Genomic DNA, 24,906 nt, shown 5'->3' on the forward strand with positions numbered 1-24,906 from the left:
TATAGGGATGAGGTAGTTGGGTGGGCTAATTTCAGATGGGCTGTGTACAGGTGCAGTGATCGGTAAGGTGCTCTGACATCCATGATGTTCTGGATCAATTTGACCAGCAATTTGACACCCACAATTTGACCTTGACCTTGGTCTATGTCACTTTTTAATGGTTTGTCCTAGAAACAAGCTGCTTTCTCAGCTAATGGAAAATACATTTTGGGAGGTTAAAATGATATATTTATGATATTGATGTACTTACTGTACTTACTGTATGGGTCAAATTGAACCAGACCATAAACAGTGTAGACCAAATCAAAACATATTGAAGGGTGAATTAGGCTAACTCTATTATTATTATATGTGTGAAATTAGTTTAGATATAGTTTAGGTGTAGTTTCTATGGCCATCATCAGCTGCGCAGGCCTGACAGGCAGGGGGGAAAAATGTCAGGTTAGCGTTTTTTCGTCATGAATCTTGTTCTGGAGGCAGCTATGCAGAGTGGTCACTAGCTGGCACAGCCACAAAGTCATACAATCTGATTTTAAACCTAACCCTAACCCTAGCCATGGCTCTCCTAGTGTTAAATGGGGTACATTTGCGGTCACCTAGCCTAGCCTACTATCTCATGGTCGCTGAGACAGTGATCTGAGAGGTTGCCAAGCCTATTGTGATTATTATTACTGTCATATCAGGGCATTATGTTCTAGTCTCATAGTCTATTAATAAAGCTATAGACCTATGCTTTACTATGTGTAAGTCTATGTGAGTCACATGTTAAATGCAAGTCATGGATTTACGTAGGCCTACAAGACTATTTGGTCTGTAATGCGAAATCACATGCGATCGATTACAGTAAGGTTAGGGCTATGCTTTTAGGATAATTGAATGATGATTTGAGTGCCTACATTTTGACCCATCTACATCTTTGCTGGCCCTGCCATCAACAGATTTCTGCCTACGCCACTGGTGTGTGTGTGTGTGTGTGTGTCTGCATGATTGTTTGTGTGTCAATGGCTACTCTCATCTACATCAGTGGTTCCTAAGCAAAACCGAAAGGCACACTGCACTGCCCAAAGACTCCCAATCCACATGCTCAGCAAAAAGAAGCTGACTTCTACCAAGTTGCCGTCTTCTTTTCCACTGGGCCTCGGTGAGAGCAGGCTTTGGTGAAGGAAACTATCAAAGAAACCTACCGTAAAACTTAACAGCCCAGGTGTTTATTCGCTTCAATCACTGAACGCAACCGGCGCTTATAAGAGACAGACTTCCATTTGAGCCAGGTGTCTATTCACCTCCAGCTCCTCGCTAACCTTTTTCCTGCCACCTTGCAGTCTCGCCCTCTTCTGATCCACCTCACACAAACGTTGAAGTTCGACTTTTTGACAGCCATTTTCTCACTCACTGGCTGTTGCCTCGCCCGAATTTTGCTCTGTGAATTTGATCACTGCTAGCTTGAATCTGATGTTTTCTTTTAGGTGGTGCCATGGCTAGCAACGATGATATAATAAAACATTTTAAAATGTAACGCACGTGACTGTGGGAATATCAGAGCTGTGTCTATGGTAAAACAATTCATTTAGACCCACATTTTGCGTTTATTTGAAACAGGCATTTATTTGCTGAAATGTGTGCCGATGCCCAGCTATTTAAAGGGACAGGTGGCTATTTGAGACTGTGTTTAATTGAAGTTGAAGAAAGTTGCAGTAAATCCCTGACCCTAGACTCAGTGCAGAGAGATGGGAAGTATTTTAAGACTACAGCCAACCAGTGTATGAGAGCTGACTTACACACTCAGGGCTGAGGAAGGGAAACCAGCCTACACAAGAGGCTCATGGACAACTGCCAGTCAAACCAGGATCTGTGCTGCTACTGCTGTTATTATTGTTATTGTTCTATTTCATCCTCAGGATATATCACACAAGACCACAGGGCGCATCACTCATATGTGAGCATTTGATGTTACATAATGTCGACATTTACATAGCTGCTCTGCATAAAAAGCTATTTTCCAGTTAATGCATGGTATTTACAATGGTGCTTCACTCCATTTCTTAACATGTCATTACTGGTACCTAGTAATTGATGAATTGATCAGTAATCAGTTATTGAAGGGGGACTTTTTTATTGTCAACATTTCAATTACAAGAGGATTCTAAAAGACCCATCTTGAAAAATGTATTGTAGCTAATTCTTACCTATTTTTCAATAGTATACAGCCCCAACGAATACATCTTTACTGTGTAGTAGCACTCTCTCCACTGGTGGTTGTTACACATATTAAAGTGCAGGTTGCACAATATATTTCCGCAAATCTAACAATGTAGATTGATGATATTCCATCTTATGCAAAAGTACTTAATGCAAGGTCTTTTTTGCAAAAGTTTATTTTAACAAATTATACACTTCTATTTTCACAATTCTAATTACATTTATCAAAAACTCCTATACCAACAATACATTGCGGCTTTGACGTCAAGAAGGGAACGGCCTGTTGGTGGCGGCAGTACACACTGAACTGCCTGATCGTTTTTCGGTGATATAACTTGCAGGATATCATGGTAGCCAATGTTTGTTTTAGCCATTATACCTGGGTTTACTGCTGCTAGTAGTAGCACTTAGGTTAGCATGTCATTAGCTATAGCTACTATTGGCCAACAACTGAGAGATTTTGTGTAACAGTACGAGAAATGCTGATGTGCTGAACTACTAATAAGTGATGTATTTTAAGGCTGCTAGTGGTTAGCTTGTAGGGGTAAGCTAGGGGTGTAAAAGGGACTATGCTTAAAGCCTGCGAGCTGTATACGTTTTTATTTTATTTTAAATGAGCTGAAACAGAGTAAAAAAAATCACAGGTATTGGTCAGATGATAAATTGGCTTTATTCAGAGTGCCAAAATAGTTGTTCAAAAACAATAGGAGGACTCGGTATGATGTGGGTCTTCACCGTCTTATGTAGCAGTGTAGTGCTCCTCTTTGGTCAAATTCGGTTAAAATATAAATATCTCCCAAAAAACAAATGTAAAGTGATACATGTCGTATTGGGACTTTTAGTTGGAAGGATGAAACAAATAAGAATGTTTAAAAGCAACCTAATTCTACAATCTTCCCTTTAAGTGAAACATAATTTGATTAGTTGTTCCACATGAAGTAGCTCTACGTCATTCCGAAGAAGTGTGGGAACAGTGATGTAAAATGTTGCCAGAAAACAGTATTGATTCTAGCTTAGTGAGCACACAACTCCATGATCCACCTCTTTCTCTCTCTGCCCCTTTCACCAGTGAATGTTCCACTGCTCATGTCCACAAGCCGCTAAACAAAGCTACAGTAGCGCTCCATCTGTATTCTTTCGGAGTTCCAACATTAATACAGCAAGATGACTCAGCAAATCTCTCCAAAGACAAGCAGCAGCTTTGGGGGTGGATTTGCAGTTCCCTCAGTGACAGACTCACAGGCTACCTGTCATCCTATACTGTTAACTTTATATAGTACTAATAGTCTCACTAAAACTAACAATACTGTTGTTGATACTGCAGTACTATGTATGCTTTCTGCTGCAATTAAAACATACTGAAGTGTCCTTTGGTATTCCCATGTGGTAGCAAACAGAGAATAGCATAATTGGGGTTGGCTAATGGGATCGTATTGCGTAATGTTGCAGTAGATATTTGGGGTCAACAGAGGCTGAATTGCTCAAAACAAAGATAAATCTGAGTAACAGACTCACTAATCTAATCTAATCTATGATGCTACAGAATACAAACTACGCACATGCAGGGTAAATGTACTGAGGTTGTTGATGGGTTGGCAGGTTAGCGGTGGCTGCTGGAGTATGCTACAAACATGAACCACTTCTGTGTTCCACTCTTACCCTGAAAGTTGTTTTGTCCCTAGTGGAACCTCAAAGACATTGCATGTTGTTTTAATGAGTTAAAAGGCTGGGGAAGCCTGGTCAAAATCCATAATTTATACTGTTTATTATGATTAATTTCCTTAAAGTTATTTGAGGAGAAACTAGTTTAGTTATACACGCTAGTGTTGTACCTTTAAGATGAGATGCGGAACAACTCCTTTAAATAAAATATTAAAATGACAATGTTGGCCCAGAAGACGGAGAACACAAGTTTATAATGGAGGAAAATACGAACAACACGTTGTGTTTTTACATTGAATTACCATTCAGTCAGATGAGCAGTTAGCTAGCTACATTATGGTTGTGATTTGGCCTGAGGTTAATTCATTCAGATAACGTGGATTTCTCTCAATGACTGAGCAGTCATGGTGAAAGTCAATTTCAAAATGTAACACATAACATTGAAGGCCAACTTCATTAATGCAGATAATCACATCCAATTTTGAGGAGGTTAATAAGAGAGAGAGAGACAAATATTGTCCTTCTTAGCCCAGAACGCACCTCTTTGAATGAACGTTATTTCAAGAGACCCAATAGGATCAGGAGCGTGCACTTCAGTGCCAATAAAGATTTAAAAGGATTGTTTCTCTCATTATATTACAAGAAGTCGCTAGAGCGCAATGAGCCAAGGAAAGCCCCCTGGCCACACCCTCCCTTAACCCGGGCCAACACTGGGCCAATTGTTCGAACCCCAGGCTGTAGTGACGCCTCAGCACTGCGATGCAGTGCCTTAGATTGCTTCGCCACTCGGGAGGCCTTTGTCTCCCTATTGTAACTACTGTACCTCATATGTACCTACAGTGCCTTGCAAAAGTATTCATCCCCCTTGGCGTTTTTCCTATTTTGTTGCATAACAACCTGTAATTTAAATTGATTTTTATTTTGGATTTCATGTAATGGATATACACAAAATAGTCCAAATTGGTGAAGTGAAATGAAAAATAAAAAAATAACATGAATATGTATTCACCCCCTTTGCTATGAAGCCCCTAAATAAGATAAAGTCCACCTGTGTGCAATCTAAGTGTCACATGATTTGTCACATGATCTCAGTATATATACACCTGTTCTGAAAGGCCCCAGAGTCTGCAACACCACTAAGCAAGGGGCACCACCAAGCAAGCGGCACCATGAAGACCAAGGAGCTCTCCAAACAGGTCAGGGACAAAGTTGTGGAGAAGTACAGATCAGGGTTGGGTTATAAAAAAATATCAAAAACTTTGAACATCCCACGGAGCACCATTAAATCCATTATTAAAAAATGGAAAGAATATGGCACCACAACAAACCTGCCAAGAGAGGGCCGCCCACCAAAACTCACGGACCAGACAAGGAGGGCATTAATCAGAGAGGCAACAAAGAGACCAAATATAACCCTGAAGGAGCTGCAAAGCTCCACAGCGAGATTGGAGTATCTGTCCATAGGACCACTTTAAGCCGTACACTCCACAGAGCTGGGCTTTATGGAAGAGTGGCCAGAAAAAAGCCATTGCTTAAAGAAAAAAATAAGCAAACACGTTTGGTGTTCGCCAAAAGGCATGTGGGAGACTCTCCAAACATATGGAAGAAGGTACTCTGGTCAGATGAGACTAAAATTTAGCTTTTTGGCCATCATGGAAAACGCTATGTCTGGCGCAAACCCAACACCTCTCATCACCCCGAGAACACCATCCCCACAGTGAAGCATGGTGGTGGCAGCATCATGCTGTGGGGATGTTTTTCATCGGCAGGGACTGGGAAACTGGTCAGAATTTAAGGAATGATGGATGGCGCTAAATACAGGGAAATTCTTGAGAGAAACCTGTTTCAGTCTTCCAGATTTGAGACTAGGACGGAGGTTCACCTTCCAGTAGGACAATGACCCTAAGCATACTGCTAAAGCAACACTCGAGTGGTTTAAGGGGAAACATTTAAATGTCTTGGAATGGCCAATTGAGAATCTGTGGTATGACTTAAAGATTGCTGTACACCAGCGGAACCCATCCAACTTGAAGGAGCTGGAGCAGTTTTGCCTTGAAGAATGGGCAAAAATCCCAGTGGCTAGATGTGCCAAGCTTATAGAGACATACCCCAAGAGACTTGCAGCTGTAATTGCTGCAAAATGTGGCTCTACAATAGTGAATAGTTATGCACGCTCAAGTCTTCAGTTTTTTTGTCTTATTTCTTGTTTGTTTCACAATAAAAAATATTTTGCATCTTCAAAGTGGTAGGCATGTTGTGTAAATCAAATGATACAAACCCCAAAAAAGCAATTTTAATTCCAGGTTGTAAGTCAACAAAATAGGAAAAACGCCAAGGGGGTGAATACTTTCGCAAGCCACTGTAAATGTGTCCAGGGTACATAGGCTGTTTCAACACCATGGACAGAGGGCACAACATGGGCTAAAATCCACCAAGGATGGGAGCTGTTTCAGTACCTTGGACAGCTCAACACAGAGCAAATATTCTAGGTTGGTCTGTGTGGCTGCAGGCAGAAGTTCTGTGGATAGGGTTTAGGTTGAAGTTCTAATTACAACTGATATTTGCATAAAACATTTACAGCACGCTGCAATTATCTACCAAGATGAATGCCGTAATTGCATATTGATTGCTCCAACTTTAACAATTTCCGTGCTTTCAAGGTGCAATACAAGGAAGTGGATGGGGAAGTAGATTGCGTCTGCGCAACTTTCCGTATCCAATCCAAAGAGCCTATTGAAGCATCATATGTGTACCTAATCATAGATGCAGAGCCAAATGTCTTCATCAGAGATGGTCATTACATCAGGACCCAGCTGGGATTGTTGTCGTGTCTTCATTTATCAAAACGATGGGAGAAATGCACACTTTCATCCTCTCCTCAACGAAAATTCACGTTTGAAGTATAGATACAGCACATAAACACGTTGGATGCATACCAAGATGGATACAAATTCTATCTCGTTTTTTATAACACAAGACTAATCTATGACTTGTACTGTATGTGTCCCTGGAATGAAGCACTTAAGTAGAGGACAACATCGGAAGGTCTATTGGCCCTCATCCCCCTCATCCCCCGTAGCAAACAATGCTCTATCTCGAACTTGTGTTTCATTGGACAGTTTAGCCTTTCATTTTGATTTCATGCCTTTGTGTCCTATTTTCCACTTGTATGCAATCTACTCACTTGCTTGCATCAAATCTACTCTCACTTTCGGATTATCCCAAAAATGATCTCACTAAGTTATCTCAGTTCCAAGTTATGCAGTAGGTCACAGACTTTCTGAAATGGGTCACTGTGTCACAAGCAGTTCCCTTGACACTGACTCTGTAAATGTGGAATTCTGATGACAGCATGGCAGGTTTCTGTTAATCAGCTCATTAATGGGCTGCCTGGGGGGCCTTGGCCGCCTTGGGGGGCATCGATCCCATTCAGTATGGGCTCTCACTGCAGATGGTTCTCAATGGAAGGCTGTTGGATAACATATGCTATACCATAGATATGCTTAGAGTGTGATGAGCATCACTCTTCTGGAGTCAGTAGGCCTGTGTAGCCTATGCAGTTATAGGAGAGTATTGCTGTGTCTGACCTGAACAGGTTCATGTCAAATATGGAGTGAGTGGCCTATTGCAGTATCCCCACAGGACTGTTGTGAGGAGAGTTGCCCTATGTGGACGATGGGAGTGTATCAATGCTGAGACATTGAACATGAGGCAGAGAGGCAGCGTGAGAGAGGTGGAGTAAGGCAAAGAGGCAGGCAGAGACAACAAGTCAGAGAGGCAGTAAGAAAGACAGAATCACAAAATATCAGAGGTAGAGAGGCAGAGAAAGGTGAGAGCAGCCCATGACAGGTAGAGTCAGAAACACAAAACTAGAATGAGTAGAATGGGCCTCCCCATTCAAGTCAATGACGCCATAATGGGTGGACTGGCAGCCATTGCGAGGGTCCCCATAAGAGTAAAGCAGGAAGTAAAAGCAGGAAGTACAACATTACATTTGTGCTTTATGGTCAGAGGTTTCAAGGCCATTCTATTCACTGTATGTCTATGGACAGAAAGGATTCAGAGAGATAGAAGGGCCCATGGCCTACTCACCCATCTCTGGATGGTGCCTCCCCTCAACAGGAACGCTGACTGTCCTTCGCAGCAGCTTGTTCCTGTGCAATTCGGAGCGACGCTCGCGCATCAACAAAGGGTGTACCTGCATATGCACAGAGAGACAAGGTCAGGTCAACACACACAATGCATTAGGCTATATTTTCTGAAGACTATAATGGATAGTATCTTGAAATGTCTATCACTGAGCAGCAGCGGTGCGTGGGTAAAATCACTGGGGAAGCCAAGCCAGGAAAAAAATGCCATATTACAACCTATGTGTTGTGATAATTGCGTTGTTTGCTCTATAACCTGTTAGTTCATCTGCCTTGACACCTTGATTTATAGGCCTAAGGCCGAGACAAAAAGAAGACACAATGGCAGAATAAATTCAACCACAACTTTGCAACATCTGTCCGATGAAGTCCACAAAGCATATTGCATGTAACAAACAGATACATGACCTACAGCATGGTCAAGCAGTTAATGTTTCTGACATTTTCGGACTATTAAACAACCATTGATTTAGAACCACAGAGAGTTACCGCAAGTCGAAAAGAAAACAGGAGCTGCCTCCACTATTCCAGCACCATTTCAACTTCAACATTTCAACAGAATCAAATGACCTAGGCTAATGGTTAGTTTAATATAGTGACAACTAAAAGATACCAAAAACTATTGAGTCCAATCAACACAAGCTAAATAGGATGTGGCATGGTACTGATTTGTGTGTGTGTGTGTGTTTATTTATATTTTGGACAACTTTTACTTTTACTTCACTATATTCCTAAAGAAAATAATGTACTTTTTACTCCATACATTTTCCCTGACACCCAAAAGTACTCGTTACACTTTGAATGCTTAGCACGGCAGGAAAAGGGTCCATTCACATACTTATCAAAAGTGGTCATCACTACTGCATCTGATCTGGCGGACTCACTAAACACACATGCTTCGTTTGTAAATGATGTCTGAGTGTTGGAGTGAGCCCCTGGCTATCTGTAAATTTAAAAAACAAAAAAATTGCGCTGTCTGGTTTGCTCAATATAAGGAATTTGAAATGATTTATACTTTTACTTTGATACTTAAGTATAGTTTTGCAATTATATTTACTTTTGATAGTTAAGTATATTTAAAACCAAATACTTTTAGACTTTTACTCAAGTAATATTTTACTGGGTGACTTTCACTTTTACTTGAGTCATTTTCTATAAAGGTATCTTTACTTTTACTCAAGTATGACAATTGGGGACTGTGTGTGTGTGTGTGTGTGTGTGTGTGTGTGTGTGTGTGTGTGTGTGTGCGTGCGTGCTGCGCGCGCGCGTGTGTGTGTGTGCGCGCGCGTGCGTGTGTGTGCGTGTGTGTGTGTGTGCGTGTGCATGTGTGCGTAAGCATAAAAAACATGTTGATTCACCCTACTTGTAGAGAAACGCCAATGCCATCCTCCTCTCTTTCATGTTGATGAAACGGTCTATGACTCTGTCATATAGTACATGCTTTCAGTTTTTGTTGTACTAGGCTACCTGGCTAAAATACTTGCTCGCTAACCTAATTTCCTTTCATGAGCAACGATGCGCCAGGCCAGCTAGTTAACATTAGCCTAATGTTACTACATCTAGCTGCATGTTGAACTTCCATCCTTTCAGGCCAGGGGCACAATGTATGAATTTATGGTTCGATCAGAATCGCCGTTATAATCATTGTCCAAATCCCTACATTCATGGCTAATTTAGGAAAGGGATGATTTTAGCTAGCTAGCTAGACACCGGAGGACAACGACACAATGAGATGCAATAATTTAAGTTTTTTCTCTAAATTACATTCTTCTTTTGATGTGACTGGTGTGAAGCAAAATCCAAATTGGCTTCCCTTGACACTTTTTTTTGGTGCGCCAGGATCATCCACAGTTGAGCTCACTCAGTTTAGCTCAACGCTGATTGGCTATTATTGAATTTAAAAAATTAACAAGGGGGGCCAAATGCTCGCTGGCATCCCTTGCATGCAATGTTACCGGCGGCAACAACGTCATACTCTTTTTGACCAGACAGCCTCAGATAGATGGGCTACACATACAGAGACAGAGGGGCGCTGTTTCACTCGCTCAGATGCTTTCTAATGTGAGATACACTACATGACCCAAAGTATGTGGACACCTGCTCGTCAAACATCTAATTCCAAAATTATGGCCATTAATATGGAGTTGGTCCCCCCTTTGCTGCTATAACAGCCTCCACTTTTCTGGGAAAGTTTTCCACTAGATGTTGGAACATTGCTGCAGGGACTTGTTTCCATTCAGCCACGAGAGCATTAGTGACGTCGTGCACTGATGTTGGGCGATTAGGCCTGGCTCGCAGTCGCTGTTACAATTCATCCCAAAGGTGTAAGATGGGGATGAGATCAGGGCTCTGTACAGGCCAATCAAGTTCTTCCACACCGGTGTCGACAAACCATTTCTGTATGGACCTCGCTTTGTGCACGGGGGCATTGTCATGCTGAAACTTCGAAAAGGCATTTGATAAAGTTCGACTGGAATTTATATATAAATGCCTGGAGCATTTCAATTTTGGAGAATCTCTTATAAAATGGGTCAAAATCATGTATAGTAACCCTAGGTGTAAAATAGTAAATAATGGCTATTTCTCAGAAAGTTTTAAACTGTCAAGAGGAGTGAAACAAGGTTGTCCACTATCGGCATATCTATTTATTGTGGCCATTGAGATGTTAGCTATCAAAATCAGATCCAATAATAATATCAGAGGATTAGAAATACAGGGCTTAAAAAACAAAGGTGTCATTGTACACTGATGATTCATGTTTTCTTTTAGATCCACAACTAGAATCCCTCCACAGCCTCATAGAGGATCTAGATACATTTTCTAACCTCTCTGGATTAAAACCAAATTATGACAAATGTACTATATTACGTATTGGATCACTAAAAAATACAATTTTTACATTACCATGTAGTTTACCAATAAAATGGTCTGATGGTGATGTAGATATACTCGGAATACATATCCCAAAGGAAATAAATGATCTCACTTCAATAAATGTTAATAGAAAGTTAGCAAAAATAGATAAGATCTTACTACCATGGAAAGGAAAATACCTGTCAATTTGTGGAAAAAATCACCCTGATTAACTCTTTAGTATTATCCCAGTTTACCTATTTGCTTATGGTCTTGCCTACGCCTAGCAAACAGTTTTTTAAATTATATGAGAAAAAATATTCAATTTTATTTGGAACGGCAAGCCAGACAAAATTAAAAGAGCATATTTATATAATGAATATGAATTCGGAGGACAGAAATTATTAAATATTAAAGCATTAGACCTATCACTAAAATCTTCAGTCATCCAAAAGTTATACTTAAATCCGAACTGGTTCTCAAGCAAATTAGTAAGATTGTCTCACCCACTGTTCAAGAAAGGCCTTTTTCCCTTTATTCAGATTACAACCTCTCACTTTCAGTTATTTGAAAAGGAAATAATCTCCCAAATGTCACTATTTCTAAAACAAGCCATAGAAAGTTGGTTGCAATTTCAATTTAATCCTCCAGAAACGACAGAACAAATAATGCAACAAATATTTGGTTAAATTCAAATATACTAATTGACAAAAAACCTTTATTTTTTTGACAGAATGTTTAAAAAAGGTATAATCTTCGTAAATGATATCATCGGTAGGACTGGTGGAGTTATGTCGCACATGCAGCTAACAAAAACATATGGAAATGTCTGCTCTACCCAAAATTACAACCAAATAATTGCAGCCTTACCGCAAAAGTGGAAGAGGAAAGTTGAAGGGGGAGAAAGTAAGGAACTTGTCTGTCGGCCTTGCATTAAATAACATAATTGGTTAAGGAAAACTGTGATAAATAAAAAAGTATATCAGTTTCACTTAAGGACCAAAGGATTGACAGCCGTCCCATATAGATTGCAAAATAGTTGGGAAGAGATCTTTGACGTACCGATCCCATGGCATAGTGTTTATGAACTGACACGCAAAACGACACCGGATTCAAAAATTAGAATCTTTCAATTTAAATTATTATATAAAATTCTTGCTACCAATAGAATGTAATTTATATGGGGGATACAATCTTCCCAGCTCTGCAGATTTTGCTGTGAAGAGATAGAATCATTAGATCATTTGTTTTGGTTCTGTCCATTTGTAGCTTGTTTTTGGACACAGGTCCAGGAATGGCTAAAGGATTGCAATATTTACCTGGAACTAACCTTGCAGATAGCATTACTGGGTGATCTGAAAAGTCATAGTCAATCAATCAATAATATAATAATACTTTTAGCAAAAATGTTTATTTTTAATTCACAATCTGTAGAAGCAATGAGAATAGAAAGGTTCAGAACTTTTGTAAGACATCACAGTATGGTTGAAATATATATGGCAAATAGAAATCCTATATGGATGGTGTTAAGAGATAGATGGGAGGTATTGAATAGAGTTGAAGGATGGGACTAATAACAAATAACAACAAATAATAACAAAGATAGCTAATAATGTAAGCATACTGTGTCCATAATAAGTATATAGGTTGTATGTTGGGAGCTTTTGGGAAAGAGCACAGTTAGAAAGATATGGCATTTAGAAGCAAACCGGATGGACATCATGAAAATGATCGGAGAGGTTGAGAGTAGAAGAAGTTCAGGAGCAAAAAATAAATAAATATATATATATATATATATATATATATATATATATATATATAGATATAGAATTATTGTAAGATTAACTCTGTCCATAAGGTGTAGATAGTGAGTATAGACCGGAAGTAGAGGCCTGGGCGTTGTTGTTCACTAATTTACTCCAAGTAGGGAAAGGATGGTGGGGTTGAAAAGTAATAAAGGGGAATATATATATAAAAAATAAAAATAAACATGGGGGATTGGAAGTGATGCAGACAATTACATTGATAGAAGATGCAATCTATCTGCAATATTAAGCTGATCCATCCCCCCCCAAAAAAAAAATAAAAAAAATAAAAAAAAATATATTTAAAAAAAAAATAATAGAAAAAAGAAAGGGCCTTCCCCGAACTGTTGGCACAAGGTTTGAAGCACAGAATCTTCTAGAATGTTATTGTATGCTGTAGCATTAAGATTTCTCTTCACTACACTCAGACCATTATTCCTCCTCCACTAAACTTTACAGTTGGCACTATGCATAGGGACAGGTAGCATTCTCCTGGCATCCGCCAAACCCAGATTCGTCTGTCGGACTGCCAGATGGTGAAGCGTGATTCATCACTCCAGAGAACGCGTTTCCACTGCTACAGAGTCCAATGGCGGCACATTGTGATCTTAGGCTTGTGCGTGGCTGCTCAGCCATGGAAACCCATTTCATGAAGCTCCCGACGAACAGTTATTGTGCTGACGTTGCTTCCAGAGGCAGTTTGGAACTTGGTAGTGAGTGTTGCAACTGAGGATGGTCGATTTTTACAAGCTACACTCTTCAGCACTAGGCGGTCCCGTTCTGTGAGCTTGTGTGGTCTACCACTTTGCGACTGAGCCGTTGTTGCTCCTAGACGTTTCCACTTAACAATAACAGTTGACCGTGGCAGCTCTAGCAGGGCAGAAATTTGACAAACTGACTTGTTGGAAAGGTGGCATCCTATGACGGTGCCACGTTGAATGTCACTGAGCTCTTCAGTACGGGCCATTCTACTGGCAATGTTTGTCTATGGAGATTGCATGGCGGTGTGCTCGATTTTATACACCTGTCAGCAACGGGTGTGGCTGAAATAGCTGAATCCACTAATTTGAAGTCATGTCAACATACTTTTGTATATATAATGTACATTCAGCCCCTTGTGAATTGAAGGAAAATTATGAAACACAGAGAGACGAAAAATACATTTTTTTTTTTTTTTATTGGTAAATTTTTTGGGGAAGCCTGGCTTCCCTTGGCAACCATGAATACATGCTACTGTCACTGAGTCATGTAATACAGGACATAATTTTATTTGCATTCCACATGAATTAAGTTACATTAGTTACAATCAGTTGATAATGTACAGTGCTTGATAATCAATATAGAATTCAGGGAGCCTGAATTTCCTACATAACTACTAGATTTCAGCATGTTTACTCTGACACAGATTTATTGAGAACAGCTGGTTAATATGGCCAGTTTATGACAATCCATTTGGGCCCGAAGTCCCTGACTTCATAAAACACGGTGTCACGCCCTGGCTCTAGGGACTCTTTTATGTTGAGCCAGGGTGTGTAGAGTGTATGTTTTGTGCTCTTTGTTTTCCATTCTAGGATTGTATTTCTATGTTGGCCAGTGTGGTTCTCAATCAGAGGCAACGTGTATCAGCTGTTGCTTGTTGTCTCTGATTGAGAACCATACTTAAGCAGCCAGTTTTCCCACAGTGTTTGTGGGATCTTGTTCCAGTGTGGTTGTGTTAGACCGTGGACGTCACGTTATCGTTTGTTGTTTTTGTTCGGTAAATCGCAAATAAAAGAGTATGTTTGCATTCAACGCTGCGCCTTGGTCCTCTGTTCCCGACGATCGTGACAGAAGATCCCACCAAAACTGGACCAAGCAGCGGGTCCAGGAGCCATCGCCAGGGGAATCGCTAGCGGATCTTCGTGGCAACCTCGACTGGGTCAAGCCTAGTGAAGAGCAGAGAGGGTGGACTTGGGAGCAGTGGAGGAAGAGTCTCGACTGGGTCAAGCCAAATGAAGAGCAGAGTGGTTGGACTTTGGAGCAGTGGAGGAAGAGTCTGGCGAGAGATAGGGAGGCTTGGTCCACGGGGAGGAGAGACACCCAGAAATTTTTTAGGGGGGGGCTCACGCTGTGGACGACGGGGCAGCAGGAGGCCGCGATGGAGCGGTCCAGCGGGTTTGCAGAGGAGGCCGCCAGGTTAAGGGGGCCACTGGTCACAGAGGAGAGGGAAAGTGTAGAGGCACGGCGAGAGGTACTGGGGTGTGTTACCAGTCCGGTCCGGCCCGTTCCTGATCCCTGCGTAGGGCCAGTGGTGTGTGTCCCCAGTACGGTCCGGCCTGTTCCTGTTCCTCGCATCGAGCCTGTGGTGCGTGTCGTCAGCCCGGCCCAGCCTGTTCCTGCTCCCCGCACCGAGCCTATGGTGCGCTTCGCCAGCCCGGCCCGGCCTGTTCCTGCTCCCCGCACCAAGCCTATGGTGCGCGTCGCCAGCCCGGCCCGGCCCGCTCCTGCTCCCCGCACCAAGTCAGTGGTGCGGTTCGTCAGCCCGGTCCGGCCTGTTCCTGCTCCCCGCACCAAGTCAGTGGTGCGCTTTGTCAGCCCGGTCCGGCCCGTTCCTGCTCCCCGCACCAAGCCTATGGTGCGCGTCGCCAGCCCGGCCCGGCCTGTTCCTGCTCCCCGCACCAAGCCTATGGTGCGCTTCGTCAGCCCGGTCCGGCCTGTTCCCTGCTCCCCGCACCAAGCCTATGGTGCGCGTCGCCAACCCGGCCCGGCCTGTTCCTGCTCCCCGCACCAAGTCAGTGGTGCGCGTCGCCAGCCCGGCCCGGTCCATTCCTGCTCTCTGCACCAGGTCAGTGGGGAGCTTCGTCAGCCCGGTCCGGCCCGCTCCTGCTCCCCGCACCAAGCCTATGGTGCACGTCGCCAGCCCATGCCTGTTCCACCGGTGCCTGGTCCGGTACCGGTCAGCTGCTCCACTCCGGAGCTAGAGCAATCCGCTCCACCAGTGTTCAGTCCAGCTCCGGCCAGCAGGGCCAGACCGGACCAGGGGTACTTTGGGGGGTTAGAGAGGGAGTGGGGATCATGCCCGGAGCCGGATCCGCCGCCAAGGCGGAGTGCCCACCCGGTCCCTCCCCTGTGGTGTTTGGTTGGCACGGTCGGAGTCCGCGCCTTTGGGGGGGGGGGTACTGTCACGCCCTGGCTCTAGGAACTATTTTATGTTGAGCCAGGGTGTGTAGAGTGTATGTTTTGTGCTCTTTGTTTTCCATTCTAGGATTGTATTTCTATGTTGGCCAGTGTGGTTCTCAATCAGAGGCAACGTGTATCAGCCGTTGCTTGTTGTCTCTGATTGAGAACCATACTTAAGCAGCCAGTTTTCCCACAGTTTTTGTGGGATCTTGTTCCAGTGTGGTTGTGTTAGACCGTGGACGTCACGTTATCGTTTGTTGTTTTTGTTCGGTAAATCGCAAATAAAAGAGTATGTTTGCATTCAACGCTGCGCCTTGGTCCTCTGTTCCCGACGATCGTGACACACGGGCTTGAGGGGAAATAGACAGGAGAAATCGGTACATGAATCAATGCTCCTGTGCTTGGTATGTTTATCGAGGCCTTGGGAGAAACCCTGTTCTCTTTGAGAGTACAACACAGTGGCTAGCTATAATACACTCACAGAGACAGAGCCTACTGAACATGCAGAGAGCCAATATCCAAATACAGTATTGAAGCAATGCAGAGGACCAATGTCAGATAATTACTATAGGAAATATTTGTCAAGAAAGGTCACTAACTGACTGTGAATATCAGAGTATTACATAGAGATATGGAGACCCATATCAAAGCATTGCAACAAAGACATAGCAAAAGGGTCAATGACCACGGATTTCCTTGAGGTTTACAGGTAATAATAACCAATAATAGCTAATAACCAAGACCAATATGTCAGCATTGTATAGACAGCTCTATATACACATAATGGCAATATCAGGACATCATAGACAGATCCTGTAAACACAGAGGGCCAATGTCAGAGGATAGCAAGGACAGCTGAGAGGGAGATTGTGCCTGAGGGTCTTAATGACCAAGCCAATAACAGATAAGGACAGTAGTGGTCACACACAGTCATATGTCCCATAATAAGACACAGATGAGTGCCAGTCAAAGGATCCCTGTAAAGAGCACTCAATGCACGTGTGTGTGTCTGTTTCTCGCTCTCTGTCTGTCTGTACTTGTGAGTGTGTGTGTCTGTGTTTGTCTGTCTGTCTGTCTATCTGTCTGTACTTGTGAGTGTGTGTGCATAAGGGCCTTTGTAAATGTATACAATATGCATGTCTGTTGGTGTAATGTGTGTGTGTGTGTTTGTGCACAATAATCTGTGTGTATATGTGTGTGTATGTGTGTAAGGGTATGGCCATGTCAGCTGTAATATCATAGACATGTAGCAGGGCTACCAGCACAATATGGATGACATAAATGTTTAATACATACACCCACTGCAGGCGACATCACCCACCCCCCAACATACATAACATGCAGTCTACTGCGCTAGACTGTGGATGCACAGCACAGAGCACAGCACTCCATAGAGTACTTTACCACGGTGTACCATCCCCCATAGCCCAGTGAGCCGGAAGACATCTCCCAGCTCTGTCAGTGGCAGGATTCATCTTGTTGACGTTTACCTCTTTTTTTTTTACGTAATCAGGGATACACACACCATAAATCAAGTGTGTATTTGATTATGCTCGCATTATCCACTTAGTGCATACTAATGAGTATGTTGTGAGACGCATCGCACGCTGAGGACAGATATATTGCTAGTTGCGGAATGAGTTCCTCAATGAAAAATATAAGACACCCAATCTATATGAGTCCAGTATGCGCATGCATAAAAGCTTGTTTTTTTATGGACTCGCCTTCCCTTTTATTTGAGCAATTATGCACTGAAAGACTTTGCTTTGCTGTTTATATTTTATTTATGATATACTGCGATCACACTGTTTACAATGTGTCAGACCTAATTTTAACATCTGTTTATAACGTTGACATTATTTCTGGTTATTTCTCGATGTAATCTAATTTACCTCAATATTGGACCATAACACTCTAGGAATATCCTTCTAACACAGATATATTCTCTAAGATGTTAATAATATGAGCGATCTGTCTTCAAGCCTTTTATACTGTCATAAGCGTAATAGTTGCTATATTTTCGGATAATTAACGGATATATTCATTCACAAGACTTCAGAGATGTCCCTAAATGTATCTATCCACTCTTCTCTACCCCTGTTTCCTTGAGCCTGTGCTGCACCAGAGCTCATTTCTGCATTCTACAAGCACTTTGCTAATTAAATGTATCGATACACATAAAATAGTAATATAAAGAAATGTGATCAACATACAGTATACTGTAAGTGCTAAATGCTATGATCATCTAAGTGTAGTATTACTTAATAAACCGTTTTTAATCAGAAAGTTTTGCTCTGGACTTCAGTTTAGTCTAAGGCATGGACCTGTCGATTTCCTCAGTGAGCGGAGTAACTTTGACTAGGAATAAGAACTGAAAAGGTTCACAGAGCAGCTGAGAGAACGTTTAGGTCACATTAAACTCTGACTGAAAACTGATCTTAAACACCCTACATAAATACTAGTCTATCATGACATGCTAAACACAGTAATTTCCACAATGATGTCCATTTGAACACAGTTAGCCCACTCCCCCCTCATCCCCACTGTGTCCCGATTCAGACACAATTCATCACAGCAAGTGTATGGAAAAGACCCCCCCACTCACACACACACACACACACACACACACACACACACACACACGCACGGGGGGCTGGTTAGGACAGTGGTGCTGCAGCTGGGGACTTGACACGGCCTTGGCACCGTCCCCTGGGCACACAAGGCAGGTTGGGACACAACACCGGCATACCAGACAGAGGGCACATGGGGCCCGCACTGACACTCACACAGGGGCAGTGGTCTAGTATTGAGACCTGCAGTGAGCAAGAAAGCATGCTAAGTGGGATTGCGTTGCTAATATGTAAACGTCTATAATTGGAATGAGAATCTAATGCAGTATAGCAGTGTTTCCCAATTTCTGTCCTTGTGTTTCAGACTCTGGGTATTCTGGTGTTTGTTGGGCGAGTCAGCAATCCATTTAATTCAATTGAAAAGTAGATTGAATACTGGCATGCAGACCTAGGCTCCTTTGAGTGTCATTCATACGTGAGGTAATTCTAACAGCTAACAAGAAGGTAAATTGTTCTGAATTTTGGCACCCAGCAAAATGTAGTCAGAGGCAAGAGTAGGAGCAGAAGTGGCTAAGACTGAATTAGACAGATGACTGTGCTCAGGCACTGCAAGGAGGGGTGGATGGTGGGTGGTGGATGGTGGGTGAGTAGAGAGAGAATGAAAGCCATAGATCTGAGTGAGAGGGAGAGGAGAGGGGGCCTGGCATGGAGAGTTGAGCAATGCTGCAGGCTGCCTGGACCATATGTCACTACTGGCCCAGCTGTGATGGGTAGGCTGGGTGGGGGATATGGGTGGTGTGTGTGTAGTGGGGAGGGGGAGGGGTTAATGGAGCGGCAGGTGTGTAATCCATTACTTTGTAACGGAGTCGTGATCAAACAGCTGCTGAGTCCCCTACCTCTGCCCCCGACACGCGCACACACACACACGCATGAAAACACACACGCACACACACACACACGCATTCACGCACGCACACAAACACATACATCAGCCTCTGTGTCCCTGGAAGTATGACAGACGGTTAGGCTGGCCAACACCACTGTCTGTCCTCAAGTCTCTCAATAACGTCCTATCACTGACAGATGTTCCCTCACCTCGCCTCAGGCATTGAACACAGCAACTGGAACATCATAAAATCAAAGAGAAACATTCAAACAGAGTAGCTGAATTTAAGACCATTTTTGGCATCTTGGAATGATAAAAGAGGGCATTTAGAGAGCATCCCTAAATACTAAATCTGACCAAATTCCAATCCAAAGTTGATCTTAATTGTTTGTATGTCAAATTTGAGCATGTTCAGAGCACTGGTGGAAGAGTTGTCCCACTACTCCCCTATGTGGACATTTCCCACAAAACCTGCATTAATTTGGAATGTTAGATACACTCCATTTGAATGCACTATGCACATGGATAGCCTGGAAAATTAATCAAACTGCCTTGATAAAAGGCAAGTTTACACTGAGTGTTCCAAACATTAAGAACACCTGCTTTTTCCATGACATAGACTGACCAGGTGAATCCAGGTGAAAGCTATGATCCCTTATTGATGTCACTTGTTAAATACGCTTCAATCAGTGTAGATGAAGGTGAGGAGACAGGTTAAAGAAAGATTTTTAAGTCATGAGACAATTGAGACATGGATTGTGTAAGTGTGCCTTTCAGAGGTTGAATGGGCAAGACAAAATATTTAAGTGCCTTTGAACAGGGTATGATAGTAGGTGCCAGGCACACCGGTTTGAGTGTGTCAAGAACTGCAACGCTGCTGGGTTTTTCAGGCTCAACAGTTTCCCATGTGTATCAAGAATGGTCCACCACCCAAAGGACATCCAGCTAACTTCACACAACTGTGGGAAGCATTGGAGTCAACATGGGCCAGTATCCCTGTGGAACGCTTTCGTCTATGCCCAGATGAATTGAGGCCGTTCTGAGGGCAAAAGTGGGTGCAACTCAATCTTAGGAAGGTGTTCATAATGTTTTGTACACTCTGTGTCTAACCCCTAATATGTATATGAGGTGAGGTGACCTTTTGAAAATGGCTTATTTCAGTTGCGTGTAATGGTTATTCAGATGCCAAAAGTCAGTAAAGAGCTTGTTAAATAACTGTAGAATGTGCCAATGTATAGGGCATTGAGCCTTCTTATTTGTCAAATGAAGGAGATTCTTTCTCCTTCCATCCATGTGTGCCTTATTATTACATAATTGCCACATCCCCCTGTTTCCAAATGGGTTCCCAACGGTCATGCATGTGTAAAAATGCTAACTACTCTTGAGCCATGCTTTATGCAATGTGACAACAGTAGCTACAGGCAAAGCCACCATGGCGCTGCCGTGTTGGCTCGGGCGCTAATGAATTAATTTACAGTATCAACATTGCCAAAGCCATTGCAAACATATGGGCAGGGAATGCAACACAATGGCCATGCATGGATACTGAGACAAATCCGGTTTTAATTCCCTTTATTTTGAATTAGCCTAGCAGGCTAATGCTAATGTGATTCAGTAGTAGTGAGAGAGGATACTAATGTGCTAATGCTAGCGCTGTGCTAGCAGGAAATAGTGCCCTCTGATTGCTTGCATAACAATAGGGTACAGTGGGAGGGAGAGCGATGCCTGGGCACATTACTGGAGGACAGGGCACTGGTGCATGGCATCTGGTGCACACAGTGCGGGGCTCTGTCACTTCATATCAGTGGCAGCCATCGCTGTCGACCCTCTCGCTCCCACCACAGGCACAGAGGGCTAACAGCAGCCCACTGGGAAGTGGAGTCAGTGCTCTTGTACAGTCAATGGTAGTGCAGCTTAGAGTTTTGTTGTTAGGGAGTGAAGTTAAGTTGGATTGTGTAGTGTTCACTTTTAAGGTTGACTTCTGAGGTGGAGAGTATGCAAGTAGGGGAAGCTACACAAACAATATAGTGTTGAACAGAAGATATAGTGACTTCTGTACCTGGACGAAAGGATACACGCTTAATCTATTAGGTTAATTCGGACTATGTATAAGTCAAGCTTTCAACATCACCAGTTTTCACCAGTTGGTGAAGAGAGCACATTTGAAATAGGGGAGCACAGAAGAGCACAATGGTGAAGTGATAGATATTTTCACATATTCCTCCAGAGCACTGTTATTCCCTCAAGCAGCCCCTTAGTTGAGACTGAAGAAGTGGCAATGAAGAGAAAAGGGTCTTTTGACGGATGTCATTCACAGAACAAAACAGAGTGGCATGTCAATGGAGCTGCCTGGGAAATAAATGAGACAGCAGGTCTGTGGGATAGCCAAACACTACTGTCAGTCACTCCAGGGAGGGCGGGAGGGAGAGAGAGCAGGGGGAGGAGAGGTAGCCTGCGAAATAGAATGTGTGAGAGAGAGAGAGAGAGAGAGAGAGAGAGAGAGAGAGAGAGAGAGAGAGAGAGAGAGACATGAGAGAGAGAGAGAGACATGAGAGACATGAGAGAGAGAGAGAGACATGAGAGAGAGAGAGAGAGAGAGACAGAGAGAGAGAGAGACAGAGAGAGGCAGAGAGAGAGAGACAGAGAGAGACAGAGAGAGAGAGAGAGAGAGAGAGAGAGACAGAGACAGAGACAGAGAGAGATAGACAGAGAGAGAGACAGAGAGAGACACAGAGAGAGAGAGAGAGAGAGACAGAGACAGAGACAGACAGAGACAGAGACAGAGAGAGAGACAGAGAGAGAGACAGAGAGAGAGAGAGAGAGAGAGAGAGAGAGAGAGAGAGAGAGAGAGAGAGAGAGAGAGAGAGAGAGAGAGACAGAGAGAGAGAGACATGAGAGAGAGAGACAGAGAGAGAGAGAGAGAGAGAGAGAGAGAGAGAGAGAGAGAGAGAGAGAGAGAGAGAGAGAGAGAGAGAGAGAGAGAGAGAGAGAGAGAGAGAGAGAGACATGAGAGAGAGAGATAGAGAGAGAGACATGAGAGAGAGAGAGAGACAGAGAGAGAGAGACAGAGACAGAGACAGAGAGAGAGAGAGAGAGAGAGAGAGAGAGAGAGAGAGAGAGAGAGAGAGAGAGAGAGAGAGAGAGAGAGAGAGACAGAGACAGAGACAGAGAGAGAGACAGAGAGAGAGAGAGAGAGAGAGAGAGAGAGACAGAGAGAGAGAGAGAGAGAGAGAGATAGAGAGAGAGACATGAGAGAGAGAGATAGAGAGAGAGACATGAGAGAGAGAGAGAGAGACAGAGAGAGAGAGACAGAGACAGAGACAGAGACAGAGACAGAGAGAGAGAGAGAGAGAGAGAGAGAGAGAGAGAGAGAGAGAGAGAGAGAGAGACAGAGACGAGAGAGAGAGAGAGACAGAGAGAGACACACAGGGAGAGAGAGAGAGAGAGAGAGAGAGAGAGAGAGAGAGAGAGAGAGAGAGAGAGAGAGAGAGAGAGAGAGAGAGAGAGAGAGAGAGAGAGAGAGAGAGAGACAAGAGAGAGAGAGAGACAGAGACAGAGACAGAGACAGAGACAGAGAGAGATAGACAGAGAGAGAGACAGAGAGAGACACAGAGAGAGAGAGAGAGACAGAGACAGAGACAGACAGAGACAGAGACAGAGACAGAGAGAGACAGAGAGAGAGACAGAGAGAGACACACAGGGAGAGAGAGAGAGAGAGAGAGAGAGAGAGAGAGAGAGAGAGAGAGAGAGAGAGAGACAGAGACAGAGAGAGAGAGACATGAGAGAGAGAGAGAGACAGAGAGAGAGAGAGAGAGAGACAGAGAGAGAGACAGAGAGAGACACACAGGGAGAGAGAGAGAGAGAGAGAGAGAGAGAGAGAGAGAGAGAGAGAGAGAGAGAGAGACAGAGAGAGAGACAGAGAGAGACACACAGGGAGAGAGAGAGAGAGAGAGACAGAGAGAGAGAGAGACAGAGAGAGACACGCAGGGAGAGAAAGAGAGAGAGAGAGAGAGAGAGAGAGAGAGAGACATGAGAGAGAGAGAGAGAGACAGAGAGACAGAGACAGAGACAGAGACAGAGACAGAGAGAGACACACAGAGAGAGAGAGAGACAGAGACAGAGACAGAGACAGAGACAGACAGAGAGAGAGACAGAGAGACAGAGAGAGAGGGGTATACCCCTCTGTTCCACCTTATCTCCTCTTTGGCAACATATGATTGCTTTTTGTCATGCCACTAAAAGCATTTGAATCGAACAGAAATGAATCAAGAGGGGTGTGTGTGTATGACAGAGAGAGATTGGTGGAGCAAAACAGAAAGACAGAGCGAGAGAGATAGAGAGGCCCACTCGCGCCGCATGAGGTGAGTGACAGGCATGAATATTTAATTGCCTCTCATCCTCTCTCCGAGGTGGTGGCTATTGGCCTTTCAGGTCTGCCTCAAATCCATTCATAGCTTCTGCCTCATTGGCACAATTAGACAGGGATAAGCCTTTGATTAATTGACCTGGGCCTTCTTCTCATCTCTCCAGAGCTGAAAAGGCCCTTATCTGGATCATAACATTCTTTATCCTGCTTCTGAGTGACGAGAAGGAAAGATATTGGCAGCTAGCTATCCTGCAAGTACCGCTACTGTACTCCATTACATCATTACATCATCTTTAATAGCCTGTTACTCTCAATCAAATGTACTATGAACTCTGTTATTGTAGTGTAATAGACTTTAAGTGTGTAAGTATAACCTCTATGTGTTTTAATTGTGTTTTAGGATTCATTTATTGGATATAAATGTGTAAATCTGTCTACAAGGTCTACATTTAAAAGGAGACCTGTCCAAAGGCGAGACAGGTACAAAAGGGAAGGAATAGTACCCCCTTCTGGTCTTAGCTAGCAGGCTGAAACTACTTGGTATGATATAGTAAGTCATCTAAGGTTGGTTTTTGGTCAAATATGAACTCAGAATTAGCAATAAACAGTCAGGTTGAAAGAGTACCGTATTCCTAAAGCGTCTCAGAGTAGGAGTGCTGATCTAGAAACAGGTCCACCTGGCCATGTAATCGTGTTATGTCTGTTATGATCTAAAAGGTAAACTGATCCTAGATCAGCACTCAGATGGGAAAGGGGATACCTAGTGAGTTATACAACTGAATACATTCAATTGAAATGTGTCTTCTGCATTTGACCCAACCCCTCTGATCAGAGAGGTGCAGGGGGCTTCCTTAATCGACGTCATCGGCACCCAGGTAGCAGTTGTTGTTGGGGGTTAACTGCTTTGCTCAAAGGCAGAACAGCAGATTTGTCCACCTTGTCGCCTTGGGGATTCGAACCAGTGACCTTTCAGTTACTGGCCCGAACACTCTTAACTGCTAGGCTATGGGCCCTGGTCTAACATGCCCATCTTAGCCAGACTTGACCTACTTGTATAGAGGCGTACTGGTGCCAAAGTTGTTTGTCATACAATTCTAAGCTAACAGTAGCTGCAAGACTGGACTTCCCATAAGCAAGCCTTAGGCAACAGTGGCCCAGGACACCTGTCTTTAGTGTATAATATGAACACTGGCCTCCTTCAGGTTCAACATGTACATGAGATACTGTGTTATAACTAGGACCCTGACCCAGAGGTTTT

General features: G+C 43.3%; 1 protein-coding gene across 1 annotated transcript in view; it reads right to left on the reverse strand.

Annotated features, from left to right (window-relative positions):
* Positions 1-24,906, reverse strand: part of LOC121561931 (ras/Rap GTPase-activating protein SynGAP-like) — a 131,330-nt gene that overhangs the window by 74,421 nt on the left and 32,003 nt on the right. The window contains exon 3 of the mRNA XM_045215154.1: positions 7,950-8,059. Within this exon, the coding sequence (XP_045071089.1) occupies positions 7,950-8,059 (110 nt within the window). The remainder of the gene's footprint in view (positions 1-7,949; positions 8,060-24,906) is intronic.

Source organism: Coregonus clupeaformis, unplaced genomic scaffold (genome assembly GCF_020615455.1).
Source record: "Coregonus clupeaformis isolate EN_2021a unplaced genomic scaffold, ASM2061545v1 scaf0377, whole genome shotgun sequence".
NCBI classification, from domain to species: domain Eukaryota; kingdom Metazoa; phylum Chordata; class Actinopteri; order Salmoniformes; family Salmonidae; genus Coregonus; species Coregonus clupeaformis.